The sequence below is a fragment of the Stomoxys calcitrans genome, chromosome 4, assembly GCF_963082655.1.
Source record: "Stomoxys calcitrans chromosome 4, idStoCalc2.1, whole genome shotgun sequence".
Classification (NCBI taxonomy): Eukaryota; Metazoa; Arthropoda; class Insecta; order Diptera; family Muscidae; genus Stomoxys; species Stomoxys calcitrans.
In genome coordinates, this window is record NC_081555.1 from 17,286,625 (window position 1) to 17,302,890 (window position 16,266).

The window sequence follows — 16,266 nt, forward strand, 5'->3', positions numbered from 1 at the left end:
GGAGTTCTGCAAAGATCGAAATAAATGGTAGTCTGATGGTTCCCAGCCTAGCTCACTTAGTTTTTGGCGAGTGACTAAAGATGTGTGCGGTCTAGCGTTGTCCTGGTGGAATATGACACCTTTACGATTGACCAATTCTGGTCGCTTCTCCTTGATGGCTGTATTCAATTTGTCCAATTGTTGACAGTAAACATCCGAATTAATCGTTTGGTTCCTTGGAAGCAGCTCAAAATATACCACACCCTTCCAATCCCACCAAACAGACAGCATAACCTTCTTTTGGTGGATATCAGCCTTTGAAGTGGTTTGAGCTGGTTCACCATGCTTGGACCATGATCGTTTTCGACTAACGTTGTTCTAAACAATCCATTTTTCATCTCCAGTTATGATTTTAAAAACGGATCGAATTCATTACGTTTAAGGTGCATATCACAAGCGTTGATTCGGTTTGTTAAATGAATTTCTTTCAATACATGTGGACCCATATTAAAATTGACGCCAAACAAACAAATGTAAACAAAATTTCGCGCACTTTTTTTCTAAAGCATGCTAAAAGTAACAGCTGATAACTGACAGAAGAAAGAATGCAATTACAGAGTCACAAGCCGTTGAAAAAATTTGTCAACGCCTACTATATTACCGACAATTACTTTTTGGGCAACCCAATATTAACAAAAATTTAAACCACATAATCTAATCCTTCAAAGTACTTCACAAATGCGATCTATGGTGAAGGGTATATAAAATTTGGAACGGATTCGTTTAACTGGCATAGAAAGCTTTTTGTATTTTTTTTTATTTCAGGTAGAGTATTGAGTTATTAAGACCTAAAAGATTTAAGACACATATAAAAGACTTAAGACACAAACATTATATTTAGCCTTGCGTGGGTGTGTCTTTTGATTTTTGGATTTTTTCTTCAATTTTTTTATTGTCATAACTCATTAAGAGTTTATATGAACGTTAAAGACTTCCCTGGACATCTTTAAGTTTCTGGAGTTTTTTTCTTATTTTTTTTTTTATATTCATAACTTATTAAGATTTTCATAATGCAAGTCTATATAATAAGAGATTAGCTGAAACTCAAAGACCTAAGCCGTTGTGTTTGCAATTTGTAACCTTTTTAAAACTTATTCTTACATAAAAAAAATGTTTTTTTTTAATTTAGATAACATTTTTTTTTGTTTTATTATGTAGTTTTAAAACACCAAATGTACATAGTAGTTTAATAAATAATTGTACTAATTTACAATAAATAAATAAATATTTATCTTTCATTTATCATCATCTAAAAAATATTCTAACAAAAAAATATAATTTCTTTAACACTTTCTTAGTTTGTATAACAAATAATCATGTAAATACATTAAATCAAACAAACATTCAAAGCTACACTAAATTTTGTGGACACTCCACTTTGGGACAACAATCCGGATAGGGTTTTGTATAATCAAACGATGAAGACTCAGTGCAATAGTTGGGATAACGATCACAGCTAAAATTAAATGAAAAACAGTGTTAAGAAAAGTTACTTTAAGTATGACATCATGCAATACTCACTGTTTCATTTCCAATACAAAATCTGAACGGCAATGAACTTTGAAGCATTTGAATTCAATATTGGTGGGATAGATGGTCATCTCTACGGGTATGGTTAGATTAAAGTCTTCGTGGAAACAATGATCCTTTAAGGCTGAAATAGAAAAAAAAAATACACAAAAATAAAATAACGAAAATTATTAAGGAAATAAAAACATTTTTTTTACTTCTTTTACGTTAAAAACAAAACAAAAATGAATTTAATAAAATATTCCTGAAATATTTACTATTATATTTTTTTTCTAAAAACTGTGATATTTTATGAGAAAACTTACTTGGGTGTATTGAATTGCCAAGGTATTGAGTTGTAAAACAAGCCTCAGCTCCTAAGACCATCAGAACGAAAAGTGCTCCCGAAATATTCTGCAGTTGAAACATTTTGGTAATCTGCAAATGTAAAAAATAATCCTTTAAATAAAGACATAGGCAGACTAAGACTTTAAGTTATTTTGGTTTAGATGAAACTTCTAAAAATCTAAAACAAAACAAGTAAAAACGCAGGTAAACAGGGATGGGTTAAAATTTAGATACCAACCACCATATATCATATATATATTTCGTCAAAATCCGTTGAAACATACACCATAGATGAACACAAAAAGTTTATTCGGGAGATCCGTCCATAAACAGCCATATAACATTATGGTCTGATCTCGTCCATATTCGGGCTTATAAAACTGACTTACCAAATTTCTGCATAATCGGGTAGAAAATTTGCCTTTTATCGGTCTAAGACGTAACATTTGGAGTTTACAGAATAGATGACATGAAACATTAGCATGATATTTGTTTTATTGACCAAAAGCTTTTGCCTCTTGTTTTATTTTAAAAGAAGGTTTCGTGATGAAGCTCAAGCGTAATAGTGTGATTGAAATGATTGAAACTGATTGAAAATCACAGCAGGCTATTGTTTGCGAACTCAAATACCTCAAAGTGAACAAAACGTTTGTATATCGCACCATAAATCGTTATAAAGATGGTCCAAAAATTTATGAATGGTGGTCCAAATAAACCGCAACAACGCCTGAAATGGTTCGGCGAGTGAAGACTCGAAGAATTTAACAAAATCCAGAACGTAGTGGCAAACAAACGACTTAAGATCTGAAAATATCCCTTGAAAGGATGCAGCATAAATTGAAAAACGAGCTCACACTATCTTACACCAAAGCAAGAAAAAGTTGGGCTCGAAAGAGCAAAGAGTTGCTACGCTTGCACACACCTTGTAGTAGGTTAGGTTGAAAATAGGGTGCAGATATTAATTCGCTCCAACCTAAGCCAGTGCTCGAAAGAGCAAAGAGTTGCTACGCTTGCACACGCCTTGTAGTAGGTTAGGTTGAAAATAGGGTGCAGATATTAATCCGCTCCAACCTAAGCCAGTAATCGGTTTGTTTTGCGCTCTAAAAACTAAAGAGTAACCTCGAAAAAGAAAATTTTAAGTTAGAAATTCCGTGTTACTTACAAAATCCTTAATTGTTTTCCATATAACTTCCCTATGTTGGTTCATGTCTGGTATTGTGTCCCCACCTAAGTGCTGGTATCTGTTAGACGCGATAGCCGGGCAATGATAAGCCGCATTACACATGCTATCACTTGCCGCACCGATTTTACATAAGTGAGCTCGTAGTCCTATGTGTCCCGTTATGATACCAATAGCTATACTGACCTCCATCTTACTTCCTTTCAGTAATAGCCTCGTTCTCTCGCGATCCGGATCACCCCATAGGATTTTCGCCGTCCAACCGACTGTTTCGCTGTTGCACCGTGTTACATGCGCATTCGTCGCCCACGGCCTTAAATCGAACTGCGTCCACCCGAAAAGCTTCGAGTTAACCGAATTTATTGACGGCAGTTCTCTGGCCTTCACTGCCAAATCGTTTGCCCTTTCATTCCCCCTTACTCAATGTAGACCCTCAGGCCCACTCAGTTCTCTAGCTTTGATCCATCCGTGTAACATGATCTTCCAGATGGCAATACTAGGGTTCCGCCAGTCCAAGACTGTGCCGTTGACAGCAGTGCCTCGCACTCTACCTCAAGTGTCGTCTCAGGTATCCGATCGGAAACCTCTTCCCTTCCTTCCAGGTTTCCTATCGTCACCTCGATTATACCGCGATGGTATGAGCTGCTCCCATCCTCAATCCATTCTCCCATCGCCTTAAGTCTCATAACCGCAGAGGCTGCCTCACACTTAATCTGAATATCAATGGGTCGAATATCTAGAATAGTCTCCATAGCAGTCCACCAAACTAATGAAGCATAAGGAAGTATTGGTCTAATCACGCTCCTGTAGAGCCAGTGAACATTTGTGAGCCTTCTCAGTATGCTCCTGAATGTGACACATCCAATTATGTTTCCTATCCAAGATCACTCCTAAGTATTTGACCTTGTCAGATATCGGTATCACCGTGTAGTGCATACGAAAAATTTAATATGAAAAATGGTTTTTTGAATAAATATAATTCTTTCGATTAAAGCGAGCTCTTATTTCATGCAACATACGTTTACACACATGTCTATAAAAAAAGTACAATACATATGAGAATACATGCCAATTAGAGCGGGCTCTGTTCGTATTTTACGTACACAAGGAAAATCTTATGAATATAGAAAGTGACAGCACATATGTAAAGCACATGTCGTGTGATAGTACCTTTAACCGAGCGCACGTACAAGAATTTGAGATTACGAACGGCCAACCAAAGTAATTTCCCAACTCACGTGCAGCTGGGCCGCCGATGGCCGCTCTGCAATAGTTTTCATTAAGTTTGGCGCAAAGTAAATGTGACTTATTATCGGGAAAACATTATGGAAACTGCCTTGGAGCCGTGAGCACCCAATTACTTCGGTCGTAGACTATGGACATACCAAGAAGACTTGCCATTTTTGTCATTTGAATCAATAAAAAAATATTTTCACACAAAAATGTGAATTGGTAACACTTCGTGTCAGCTACCCTTTATATCAATTTCTATTGCCGAATAAATGTTTAAGCTTATTGATAAGGGGTCTGTATTTTATAGCCAAGTCCCAGTGTCAACTCTTTAAGGCCTATATAAAGTTTAGGTAGTTCTATGTTCAAAGGGTAGACTTCATTTAAAAGACTTAAGACACGAACACTTTGTGTGGCTATGTTATAAGGACAAATACAAAAGACTTAAGACACAAACTTCATACTCACAGCGTGTTATAAGTTCGGCTAGAATTTTTGCCACAAAAGACTTAAGACACGAACACTTTGTGTGGCTGTGTCATGGAGACAAATACAAAAGACTTAAGACACAAACTTCATATCCGCAAATCGTATACGCTCGGCTAGAATTTTTTGCCTCAAAAGACTTAAGGCACGAAAACTTTGCGTAACTGTGTTATGGGTACAAATACAAAAGACTTAAGACACAAACTTTATACCTACAATGTATAAGCTCGGCTAGATTTTTTATCTCAAAAATCCTAATGGCAAACCTAAAATAATAATGACATGAAATATTACACTGTGAGTTATATCTAAATCTGAACCGATTTTTACCAAAACTCATAGCGTTTGTCTATGAACTTTGAAAAAGTGATATGTGGAATATGTCGTGATGGTTGCGTAAAAAAGCGACCTCCACCGTGATTATAAAAAAACGATAGACGCACAAACGGTGCAGAAAGTTTATGCGGACATGGCCAAGCCGAATCAGGAGGAATTTCACAGCCTCAATAGTGTTGCATTTTCATACATGGACCTAAAATACATAGAATCCTTATTGGATGTGATGCTCTACATCCAACTTTGACCGTCATGTCGGCAGGGATTACCGTTAAACGACCTATATATTGGGTTGCCCAAAAAGTAATTGCAGATTTTTCGGTCGGCCAAATGAAGTTGATGATGACCAAATCAAAGCATTAATCTGGAGATGAAAAATGGATTGTTTAAAACAACGTTAGTTGAAAACGATCATGGTCCAAGCATGGTGAACCAGCTCAAACCACTTCAAAGGCTGATATCCACCAAAAGAAGGTTATGCTGTCTGTTTGGTGGGATTGGAAGAGTGTGGTATATTTTGAGCTGCTTCCAAGGAACCAAACGATTAATTCGGATGTTTACTGTCAACAATTGGACAAATTGAATACAGCCATCAAGGAGAAGCGACCAGAAATGGTCAATCGTAAAGGTGTCATATTCCACCAGGACAACGCTAGACCGCACACATGTTTGGTCACTCGCCAAAAACTGAGTGAGTTTGGCTGGGAACTTTTGATGCATCCACCATATAGCCCTGACCTTACACCATCAGACTACCATTTATTTTGATCTTTGCAGAACTCCTAAAATGGTAAAACTTTCGGCAATGATGAGGCTATAAAATCGCACTTGGTTCAGTTTTTTGCAGATAAAGGCCAAAAGTTCTATGAGCGTGGAATGGAAATTTGCCAGGAAGATGGCAAAAGGTTATCGAACAAAATGGCAATTATATATTTGATTAAAGTTCATTTTAAGTTTTATTAAAAATGCATTTACTTTCTTTTAAAAAATATTATGGGTTGCCCAAATTACTTTTTGGGCAACCCATAATACTATGTATTTTGTTTTTTGGGATCAGAAGGAAACAAATGAGGGCATACGTTCCAAAAAAAATACATTTCGTTTTTTTTGGGACACTCTTATATACATATATTCTTGATCCTCATGACATTCAAGTTGATGTAGCCATGTCCATCTGTTCACAATAGCGATTGAACGAATAGAGACATTTGCTTGAATTTTTCACAGAGATTTCTTATTGGTGAAGGTCATTGAGGATTCCAAAAGGCCATATCGGTTCTAATTTGTATATATCACATAAACGTAGTCCCTCGATTTGACTTCTTAAGCCCCTAGAAGGCGCAACTGTTGTTCGATTTAGCTGAAATTTTGCCAATTTTTTTTTTTCTTGTAGTGTTCTGTTATAACTTTCAACTTCTGTGTTAAGTATGCTCCAAATCGGTCTATAAACAGATATAGCTATCATATAAACCGATCTCCCGGCTGGTACTCTACGGCCCCAAGAAGCTTGCATTTTTTCATGAATTGGCCGAAATGTAGGTAAACTGTACAAGTGCACTTCAACTTAGTTAATTTGTATACATTTTTAGTAGAATCCATGGTGGTGGATTCCCAAGATTCGACCCGCCGAACATGACACGTTTTTACTTGTTTATGTTATTATTTAATGCATTGTAATCATTTCCTCCTCGTACTAAAAATGTCTTTAACTTAACACTTTCATAATAAACGTTATTTAAACTTTAAACGATTTTTTTAGTACATCAATATCCATGTATAAAACTGGTAAGGAAAATATTAAAATAAATTTTTTCTGATTTTTCAAATATCTTTCCTCACTTAGTTGTTTTCATTGGTTGTTTTTCGTCTTAAAATTCCCTATACATTTTTTTTTAATTTTTAAGTTAAGGGGAATATTAAAATGATTTTTTTTCTCTGTTTTAAATTTAATTTTTTTTCTTTAAATAGCTTGCATTGCTTAATTGTTTTCATTATATTGGGTTGCTCAAAAAGTAATTGCGGATTTTTCATATAGTCGGCGTTGACAAATTTTTTTACAGCTTGTGACTCTGTAATTGCATTCTTTCTTCTGTCAGCTATCAGCTGTTACTTTTAGCTTGCTTTAGAAAAAAAGTGTAAAAAAAGTATATTTGATTAAAGTTCATTCTAAGCTTTATTAAAAATGCATTTACTTTCTTTTAAAAAATCCGCAATTACTTTTTGGACAACCCAATAGTTTTTGGTATGAAATTTTTTCACTTTTCTTTTTTAATTAATTTTTCATTCAATTAGCTTTACTATTTTTTTTTTTCATTTTAATTTGTTGACCTTTTTTAGCTATAGACGCTTGTTGTTTCACACCTCGTTAGTTATTCCGTTTGTCAAACCGCTCGTTTACAAAGCTTAGCAAATACTAACATCGAAAATCTTTAGCCCATCTTCAATCCTAAAAACAAACTACAACAAATTAACAACAGATAAAAAGAAATTTCGTTATGATAACATCTGAAGTCATTCCTGAGTCATTTCATATTTTTATACGCTTTTTGTCTATGTTTTTTTTTATTGCTGTTGAGAGGTCGATAATATTTCGTTTGCGATGTATTTTGTAAAGATTTTAGCTAATGTTCGCTGCCCCAGTCAAGAGAGCGGCCGCCAAAACAAGTTCATAAAACAATAACTTTTATAAAGTTAGTTAATAATAATTTTTCAAAAACAAAAACAAAATAAAAAATATTTGTATTTTAACAGCAAATGCATATAGACAATAACAACGACAAAGGTTTAATCCACTCAATAATTAACAGCTAATTTTGATGTTGTCTGGCAAATTGAATTGATTTTATGATTGGGGAATCATTTACAACACTTTTGGAATATTTTGAATGGACCCTCTACCCTCCAAGCCCTCCTCGGGGTCAATTAGCATAAAACGCTATTTAATGCAATGCGCCGACAAAAGCAATAGCAACAGAAAACGTCGTTACGCCAGTCCCCATCACTTCGATTGAGATACCATCCAAAGGGAATATGGGTTAATACAAGCTACTTAACATATTTAAATGGTGATGAGAGCAAAAGTGATCTAAGTCTACATCTAACTTTAAAGGTCACAAAGTGTTACGTTATGAATTATTAGCTAATAAATTAAAATGGCTATTAATAGTAAATACCTCTTAATGACATTAGGCCATATAAAAACTTTAACACGACAGTATTAACTTCATAGTTTGGTGTTACACAATAAGAAGTATATAGCAATACTTCAAAATATACAAAGTTCAAAAAAATGGAATTATATTTTTACATTTATATTTTTACTAGCTGACCCGGGCCCGCTCCGCTGCGCCTTCTTTTACTTTATATGGAACAAAAGTTTCCTTGGAATATTTATTTTCGACAATTAAAGATCTTTTAGTGAAATACCATGCTTACTTGACTAACAGCTTAACAATATAAGTGCCTGTATCTGAATCCCATATGATCTTTATTAGTCTACGAATTTTGAGTTTGGATGCAAGGTGTACTCCATTCTTAAAATACTCCATTTCAGCCCGATATTCTCATGATGTCTGATTTAGTGGTGTTTTCGGGGGAGAGGTGGTCCCCCAGATACTTGGCTCTGAAAAAATATCAGCATCGTGCTCTTCTCTCAAATACCATGTATTTAAACCCCATATTGCCATTAGCTTAAGAGGAGTTTACAGGATGAAGCGTCCCCCAAACAGATGGCCCCAAAATAGGTTAGCAAATTCGTTTTCTAATCTCAAATACCTTTCATATGAGCCACATATTGGCATGGTCGAAAAATTTGTTCCCTTTGGGTATGTTTTGGGAAAGGGGTGATGCCCTAAATACATGGACCTACATTTGGATATCAAACTCGTATTCTACTCCCAAATACTTTTATTTGAGCCCCATATTGCGATGGTCACTAAAAAATTGCTGTTTGTGGGGTATTTTGGGAAAGGGATAGACCCCCAGAAAAATGGTCCCGAAAATGGGTATCAATTCTTGCTCTACCCCTCAACACCTTTCATTTAAGCTCCACATTGACATGGTCGGTAAATATGGCCTATCTGGGGTGTTTTGGTTATTGGGGTGGTCCCCCAAACCCCCGAAGCCTGGAAAATATATCAGCAACGTGCTCTATTCTCATATGTCTACATATCATTTATTTGAACCCCATATTGCCATTGGCCTCAAAATTGGATATTAAATTCGTTTTCTAATCTCATTTAAACACCTTATTGCAAAAGCCCTAAAAACTATGAATATTTAGTTCCACTCTCTTTAAGACCCAAATTGTCTTGGTGAGCAAATACGTCCTATTTGGGGGTTGCTATGGTGGTGGGACGTCCGCTAGACAGTTGGCCCCTAATGTTGATATCAGATACGTGGTCTTCCCCCACATACCTTTAATTTGAGCCCCATATTTCCATAGTTAGCAAACATGACCGGCTTGGGCGGTGTTTTGGGGGATGGGCGGCCACTCAGTGAGTTGGGCTTGAAAATATATAACGGATTCGTGTTCCACTTTAAAAACCCTCTTATTTGAGCCTCATATTGCAATAGTCAGAAAATACTTACTATTTGGGTGGTGGTGTGGCCCCACAGACACTTTTCCCGAATATTGATATCAAGTTCGTGTTTACTCCCAAAGACCTTTCATTTGACCCCCATATTGCTATGGTCGTAAATTTTTCCCCTTTGGGGATATTTTTGATGAGAGGTGGCCTCCCAAACACTTGGTCCCATATTTGGGTATCAGATTCGTATTCTCCATTCAAATACCTTTTATTTAAGGCCCATATTCCCATGGTCAGTAAATAAGTTCAGTTTGGGGGGTGTTTTGGCAAGGGGTGGACCCTCAGAAACGTGGTCCCACATTTGGATATCAGATTCGTATTCTACTCGCAAATACCTTTCATTTGAGTCCCATATTGCCATGGTCGGTAAATATGTCCGATTTAGGGGTGTTTTGGGGCTTGGGGTGGTACCCCTAGCACTTGGTCGGACAATTGGATATCAGATACGTTTTCTTATCCTAAATACCTTTCATTTGAGTCCCATATTGTTGTGATTGGTCTAAATATATGTTTGGTACGTTTTAGGGTGGGGCAGCCCCCCTAGGTACCCCATCCGAAATTTGGATACCAAATACCTTTTATTTAAGGCCCATATTCCCATGGTCAGTAAATAAGTCTAGTTTGGGGGGTGTTTTGGGAAGGGGTGGACCCTCAGAAACCTGGTCCCACATTTGGATATCAGATTCGTATTCTACTCGCAAATATCTTTCATTTGAGTCCCATATTGCCATGGTCGGTAAATATGTCCGATGTAGGGGTGTTTTGGGGCTTGGGGTGGTACCCCTAGCACTTGGTCGGACAATTGGATATCAGATACGTTTTCTTATCGTAAATACCTTTCATTTGAGTCCCATATTGTCGTGATTGGTCTAAATATATGTTTGGTAGGTTTTACGGTGGGGCAGCCCCCCTAGGTACCCCATCCGAAATTTGGATACCAAATTTTTATTTTTAGGGTACTATATGAGAGCACACAAAATTTCGCTTAAATCGCATCACCCATCTTCGAGATCTGGCGTTTCTGAAAATTAGGGTAAGTGGGAGGGTCCGCCCCTCATTGACATACAGATTAAGTGTGAGGCAGCCACTGCGGCTAGGAGACTTAAGGCGATGGGACCAGCCCATACCATCGCGGTATAATCGAGGCAACGATAGGAAACCTGGAAGGAAGGGATGAGGTTTCCGATCGGATACCTGAGATGAACCTTGAAGTCGAGTGCGATGCACTGTTGCCATCGGCACAGTCTTGGATCGACGGAACCCTAGTATTGCCGTCTGGAAGATCATGTTACACGGATGGATCAAAGCTAGGGGACAGAGTGGGCCAGGGGGTCTACATTGAAAACCCAGGGACTAAGATCTGTTTTAGACAGCCTGACCATATCCGGGCGATCACGGAATGCGTGAAGTGGTGTGGTGCTAACGTGAGGACATCCAGAGTGAACATCTTTACCGACAGTAAAATTGCCATTTGGACAATAACAACCAGGACGGTAAAGTCACGAACAGTCTTGCAGTGTAAGAAGAAGATTAACGGCAAAATCCGCATCGTTTGGATGCCGGGCCATAACAGCGTAAGGGGGAATGAAATGACAGACGATTTGGCCGTGGAGACCAGAGGACTGCCGCCAATAGACTTGGTTAACACGAAGCCTTTCGGGACGACGTAGTCCATGTTAAGGGAGTGGGCGACGAATGCGCATGCAACATTGTAGAACAGCGCAGCGGTCGGTAGGACGGGGAAAATCCTATGGGGTGATTCAGATCGTGAGAAGACGAGGCTATTACTGAAAGGAAGTAAGAAGGAGGTCAGTATAGCGGGACTACCAGCTCAGTTATGCAAAATCGGTGCGGCCAGTGATAGCATGTGCTGGGCATGCGGGGAGGATGATGAAACGTTGGAGCATTTCCTATGTCATTGCCCGGCTTTCACGGCTAACAGGCACCGTAACATAGGTGGGGACACAATACCAGACATAAACCAGCTAAGGGGCGTAGTATGGACAACAATTTGGGATTGTGTAAGCAGCACGGATCCTGACTTAAATTTTCTTTTTCGAGGTTACTCTTTAGTATTTAGAGCGCAAAACAAGCCGATTACTGGCTTAGATGTATTTCCATAGTGGCATGGGGCGGATTAATATCCGCAACCTATTTTCAACCTAACCTTATCTAACCTATTCCTCTGTAATAGGCACATACCGTCTTGTCAACTTTCTTGTGTACGGGCCATAGTATACTGAGCTTCCAATCATCGGGTATGAGTTCTTCTAGCCAAATTGCGCAGATGAGCTGATGAATACGCCTTATCAGCATGTCGCCTCCGGTCTTAAACAATTCAGTGGGCAACCCATAGGCTCCTGTTGCCTTGTTGTTCTTCAGTCGGGTCACTGCCGCGTGGATTGGGATTGGTTCTGTCGTATAATGATGACCACTACAATCGGATACCAGCAGCGGGGAGAAGGGTTCTTTACATATCCTTAGCACACTATCTGTATCAGTTACCTGATTTCCTCTTTTGTCTCTGCAGGAGGATGTGCCTGTACCAAAGCCATCCGTTTGATTTTTTATTCTTTGATAACATTTTCGGACTTTATTCTGGCTCAATTCACTCACACTTACGTCTTTCAAATTCCTTTTTCTTCTTGCGAAAGAGACGTTTCTCCTGTGTTTTTTTATCACGATACCTCTCTTTCACCTGGCGCATTGCTACTGACTGTAAAGTTTACCCACCCGTAGGCCTCATTCTTGGCTTCAGTAGTTTTTCGGCATTCCTGGTCGTTCTATGGATTCTTTTGGAGAGGCTTTTGGTACCCAAAAATGGTGTGGGGCTCTTTCCATGGAGTGGACAATGGTTTGCCACGGGACAGGGAGTGCTTTCATCAAGCAATTGGGTCAGCCGAGCGGAGTATACCGTTGCTACCTGTTGTATTTGCATCTTTCCGATGTCCAACATCCATGCAGTGTCAGATCGTACGTTTCTTGCCTCACTTAGACGGCTGCGAACCTTTGCTGCAACGAGGTAATGATCCAAATCGTCGTTCACCCCACGGATCTATCCATCTATTACAACCTGATCTATTGGGTTGCCCAAAAAGTAATTGCGGTTTTTTAAAAGAAAATAAATGCATTTTTAATAAAACTTAGAATGAACTTTAATCAAATATACTTTTTTTTACACTTTTTTTCTAAAGCAAGCCTAAAGTAACAGCTGATAACTGACAGAAGAAAGAATGCAATTACAGAGTCACAAGCTGTGAAAAAATTTGGGCAACCCATTATTTGGTTTCGTGTATTGATCGGCCATGTTGTCGCGTGAATCCTTCGATGTTGAAATCTGATGCTGCTAACTACCATTTTCTTGGCCACGACGAAATCTATTAGCCTTAGTCCATTATCTTCGTTTAGACTACATTTTCGGTGGTTGGATCAAAGATATTTTCCTTCCTTCCCTATTTTCGCATTAAAATCTCCCAGAACGATATTAATATCATGGGCGGGACAGCGGTCATATTCTCTTTTTAGGCGCTCGTAGAAAATATACTTGGTCCCTTTGTCCCTCTCTTCCGTCGGGGCATGGGTGCAAATTAGGCTGAAGATAAAGAATTAGTCCTTTAAGCGGATTGTGGCTAGCCTCTCATCCACCGGAGTAAACCTGGAAATAAGGTGTTTCATTCTCCGACTAACCACAAATCCATAGCCAAATTCATGCCTCGTTTCATGGCAGCTATAATATAGGGCATAAACTCTGGGTGTTGTTGTGGAGCCTTTTACCGACCCATCGCATTTCCTGTATGGCATTAACGTCTACCCTGTATTTCTCCAATACATCCGTCAGTGCGTATACTGCACCCTCTCTATAAAGAGTTCGAACATTTCAGGAGCAGATACACAAGTCATGGTCCTTAAAACGTTTGAGGGGGTCGTCAACATTGTGGGGATCCGTTTTCTATCTTCCTCGTTTTTTTATACCCTCCACCATAGGATGGGGGTATACTAATTTCGTCATTCTCTGTTTGTAATTACTCGAAATATTCGTCTGAGACCCCATAAAGTATATATATTCTTGATCGTCGCGACATTTTGTGTCGATCTAGCAATGTCCGTCCGTCTGTCCGTCCATCCGTCCGTCTGTCTGTCGAAAGCACGCTAACTTCCGAAGGAGTAAAGCTAGCCGCTTGAAATTTTGCCCAAATACTTCTTATTAGTGTAGGTCGGTTGGTATTGTAAATGGGCCATATCGATCCTTGTTTTGATATAGCTGCCATATAAACCGATCTTGGGTCTTGACTTCTTGAGCCTCTAGAATGCGCAATTCTTATCCGATTGGAATGAAATTTGCAAGACGTGTTTTGTTATGATATCCAACAATAGTGCTAAGTATGGTTCAAATCGGTCCATAACCTGATATAGCTGCCATATAAACCGATCTTGGGTCTTGACTTCTTGAGCCTCTAGAGTGCGCAATTTTTATCCGATTGGTATGAAATTTTGCACGACGTGTTTTGTTATGATATCCAACAATTGTGCCAAGTATGGTTCAAATCGGTCCATAACCTGATATAGCTGTCATATAAACCGATCTTGGGTCTTGACTTCTTATCCGATTGCAATGAAATTTAGCATGACGTGTTTCATTATGATATCTAGCAACTGTACCTAGTATGGTTCAAATCGGTCCAAAACCTGATATAGCTGTCATGTAAACCGATCTTGGGTCTTGGCTTCTTGAGCCTCTAGACGGCACAATTCCCATCCGATTTGGCTGAAATTTTGCATGACGTATTTTATTCTTACTTTCAACAACTGTGTCAAATAAGGTTCAAATCGATTCATAACCCGATATAGCTCCCATATAAACCGATCTCGGATCTTGACTTTTTGAGCCTCTAGAGGTCGCAATTATTATCCGACGGATCCTCTCATGACCATAAGCATACGTGTTTATTATGGTCTGAATCGGTCTATAGCCCGATACAGCTCCCATATAAATCTATCTCTCTATTTTACTTCTTGAGCCCCCAAAGGGCGCAATTCTTATTCGAATTGGCTGACATTTTATACAGGTCTCCAACATATAATTTAATTATGGTCCAAACCGGGCCATATCTTGATATCGCTCTAATGGCAGAGCAAATCTTTTCTTATATCCTGTTTTGCCTAAGAAGAGATGTCGGGAAAAGAACTCGACAAATGCGATCCATGGTGGAGGGTATATAAGATTCGGCCCGGCCGAACTAAGCACGCTTTTATTTGTTTTTAATGAATGTCTTCAATTTCTTTTTTTATTTACTTTTAAAGTAAAGTCTTTTAATTTGCTAACCCGACGCCCCAACTCATTTTTTATCGTTCTGCTGATGAACTCGTGACACATTTTACCTCACTACCTTTAACAGATGTTAAAGATTGCTGCCTAGGTGACACTGCGGGAAGGTTTTCTGTCCGTATTTGAGATGAAGAAAGACCAAGATTAGCCTGGATTTTGACAAACTAAAACAAATCAGAATAGTTGATTGGTTTCCAACATCCCCAAGTCACTTCACAACAGACCATGTTTGGATATAGCTGTCATATGGAACAATCTCTTTATTTAGGGTCCTGAGTCCATAAAAGACGCATTTGTTACTTCGCGCATTAGAATTCGCATATTAGATTTCGCGCATGCGACGTCCCTGACGAATATGTTTCCAATCGCAGCATATTTGAATATAGCCCCATATAGACCGATATTCCGATTGCAGGTCTTTTTCCTACAAATGGTGTATTTTTAAACCGGTTTTGCTGAAATTTGACACAGTGAGTTGTAAAAGACCCCTATATATTCTTTCCGAGTATGGTACAGATCGGATTATTTTTGGATATACTTAGCTGCTATATAGGCCAATCTACCGATTGAAGTTCTTATACCAATATGAGGTCCATAAGATTTGGAACAGTGAGTTATGTATGACACAACGACCCGTGCCGAGTTTGGTCCAGATGGGACCTTGTTTCGGTGCATTTTGATGAAATGGGATTTATATTGGGTTGCCCAAAAAGTAATTGCGGATTTTTTAAAAGAAAGTAAATGCATTTTTAATAAAACTTAGAATGAACTTTAATCAAATATACTTTTTTACACTTTTTTTTGTAAAGCAAGCTAAAAGTCACAGCTGATAACTGACAGAAGAAAGAATGCAATTACAGAGTCACAAGCTGTGAAAAAATTTGTCAACGCCGACTATATGAAAAATCCGCAATTACTTTTTGGGCAACCCAATACATATATGTATATTCAAGGTGGTGGATATCCAACGTTCGACACGGCTGAGCTAAATGCTCTTTTACTGCTATAAATTCAACAATCTTCCAGAATTCAGATAATTTACGAAATTCGGAGACTATTGCTCCAAATTGGCATACTGAACAGTTTTCCATTGTCATTCTTATTATGAGAACTAAGAAATGTAAATTTTTTATTGCGTTATAAATTATTGCACTAAAACTTAAAATTTGTGCGTGGTTCTAAGCCATGTATGACACCCAACCTAGTTTTAATGACCCCTATCA

At 38.3% G+C, this 16,266-nt stretch overlaps 2 protein-coding genes across 3 annotated transcripts in view; one reads left to right on the forward strand and one right to left on the reverse strand.

Moving 5' to 3' along the window:
* LOC131996780 (la1-like protein 13) overlaps positions 1-16,266 on the forward strand; it is a 58,031-nt gene that overhangs the window by 33,081 nt on the left and 8,684 nt on the right. The gene's annotated exons all lie outside the window — the stretch shown is intronic.
* Positions 1,299-7,565, reverse strand: LOC106084140 (uncharacterized). 2 transcript variants are annotated; one of them, XM_013247644.2, is made up of 4 exons: positions 7,490-7,565; positions 1,875-1,986; positions 1,561-1,693; positions 1,299-1,495 (listed from the first exon to the last, which is right to left on the reverse strand). In XM_013247644.2, the coding sequence occupies exons 2-4, from the start codon at positions 1,975-1,977 to the stop codon at positions 1,390-1,392; spliced, it is 342 nt and encodes a 113-aa protein (XP_013103098.1). In that variant the 5' UTR covers positions 1,978-1,986; positions 7,490-7,565; the 3' UTR covers positions 1,299-1,389. The 2 variants fall into 2 exon arrangements, with proteins under 2 accessions (XP_013103098.1, XP_013103096.1); XM_013247642.2 differs by lacking the exon at positions 7,490-7,565 and adding an exon at positions 2,286-3,564.

Bases quoted from the DNA above. Each gene is read 5' to 3' on its own strand.
- LOC106084140 (XM_013247642.2), bottom strand. From the start codon at position 2,342: ATGTTACGTCTTAGACCGATAAAAGGCAAATTTTCTACCCGATTATGC. The intron at 1,987-2,285 runs GTAAGTCAGTTT...TTACATTTGCAG, and splicing joins CCCGATTATGCAGAAATTTG to ATTACCAAAATGTTTCAACT. The intron at 1,496-1,560 runs GTGAGTATTGCA...ATTTAATTTTAG, and splicing joins TTTGTATTGGAAATGAAACA to CTGTGATCGTTATCCCAACT.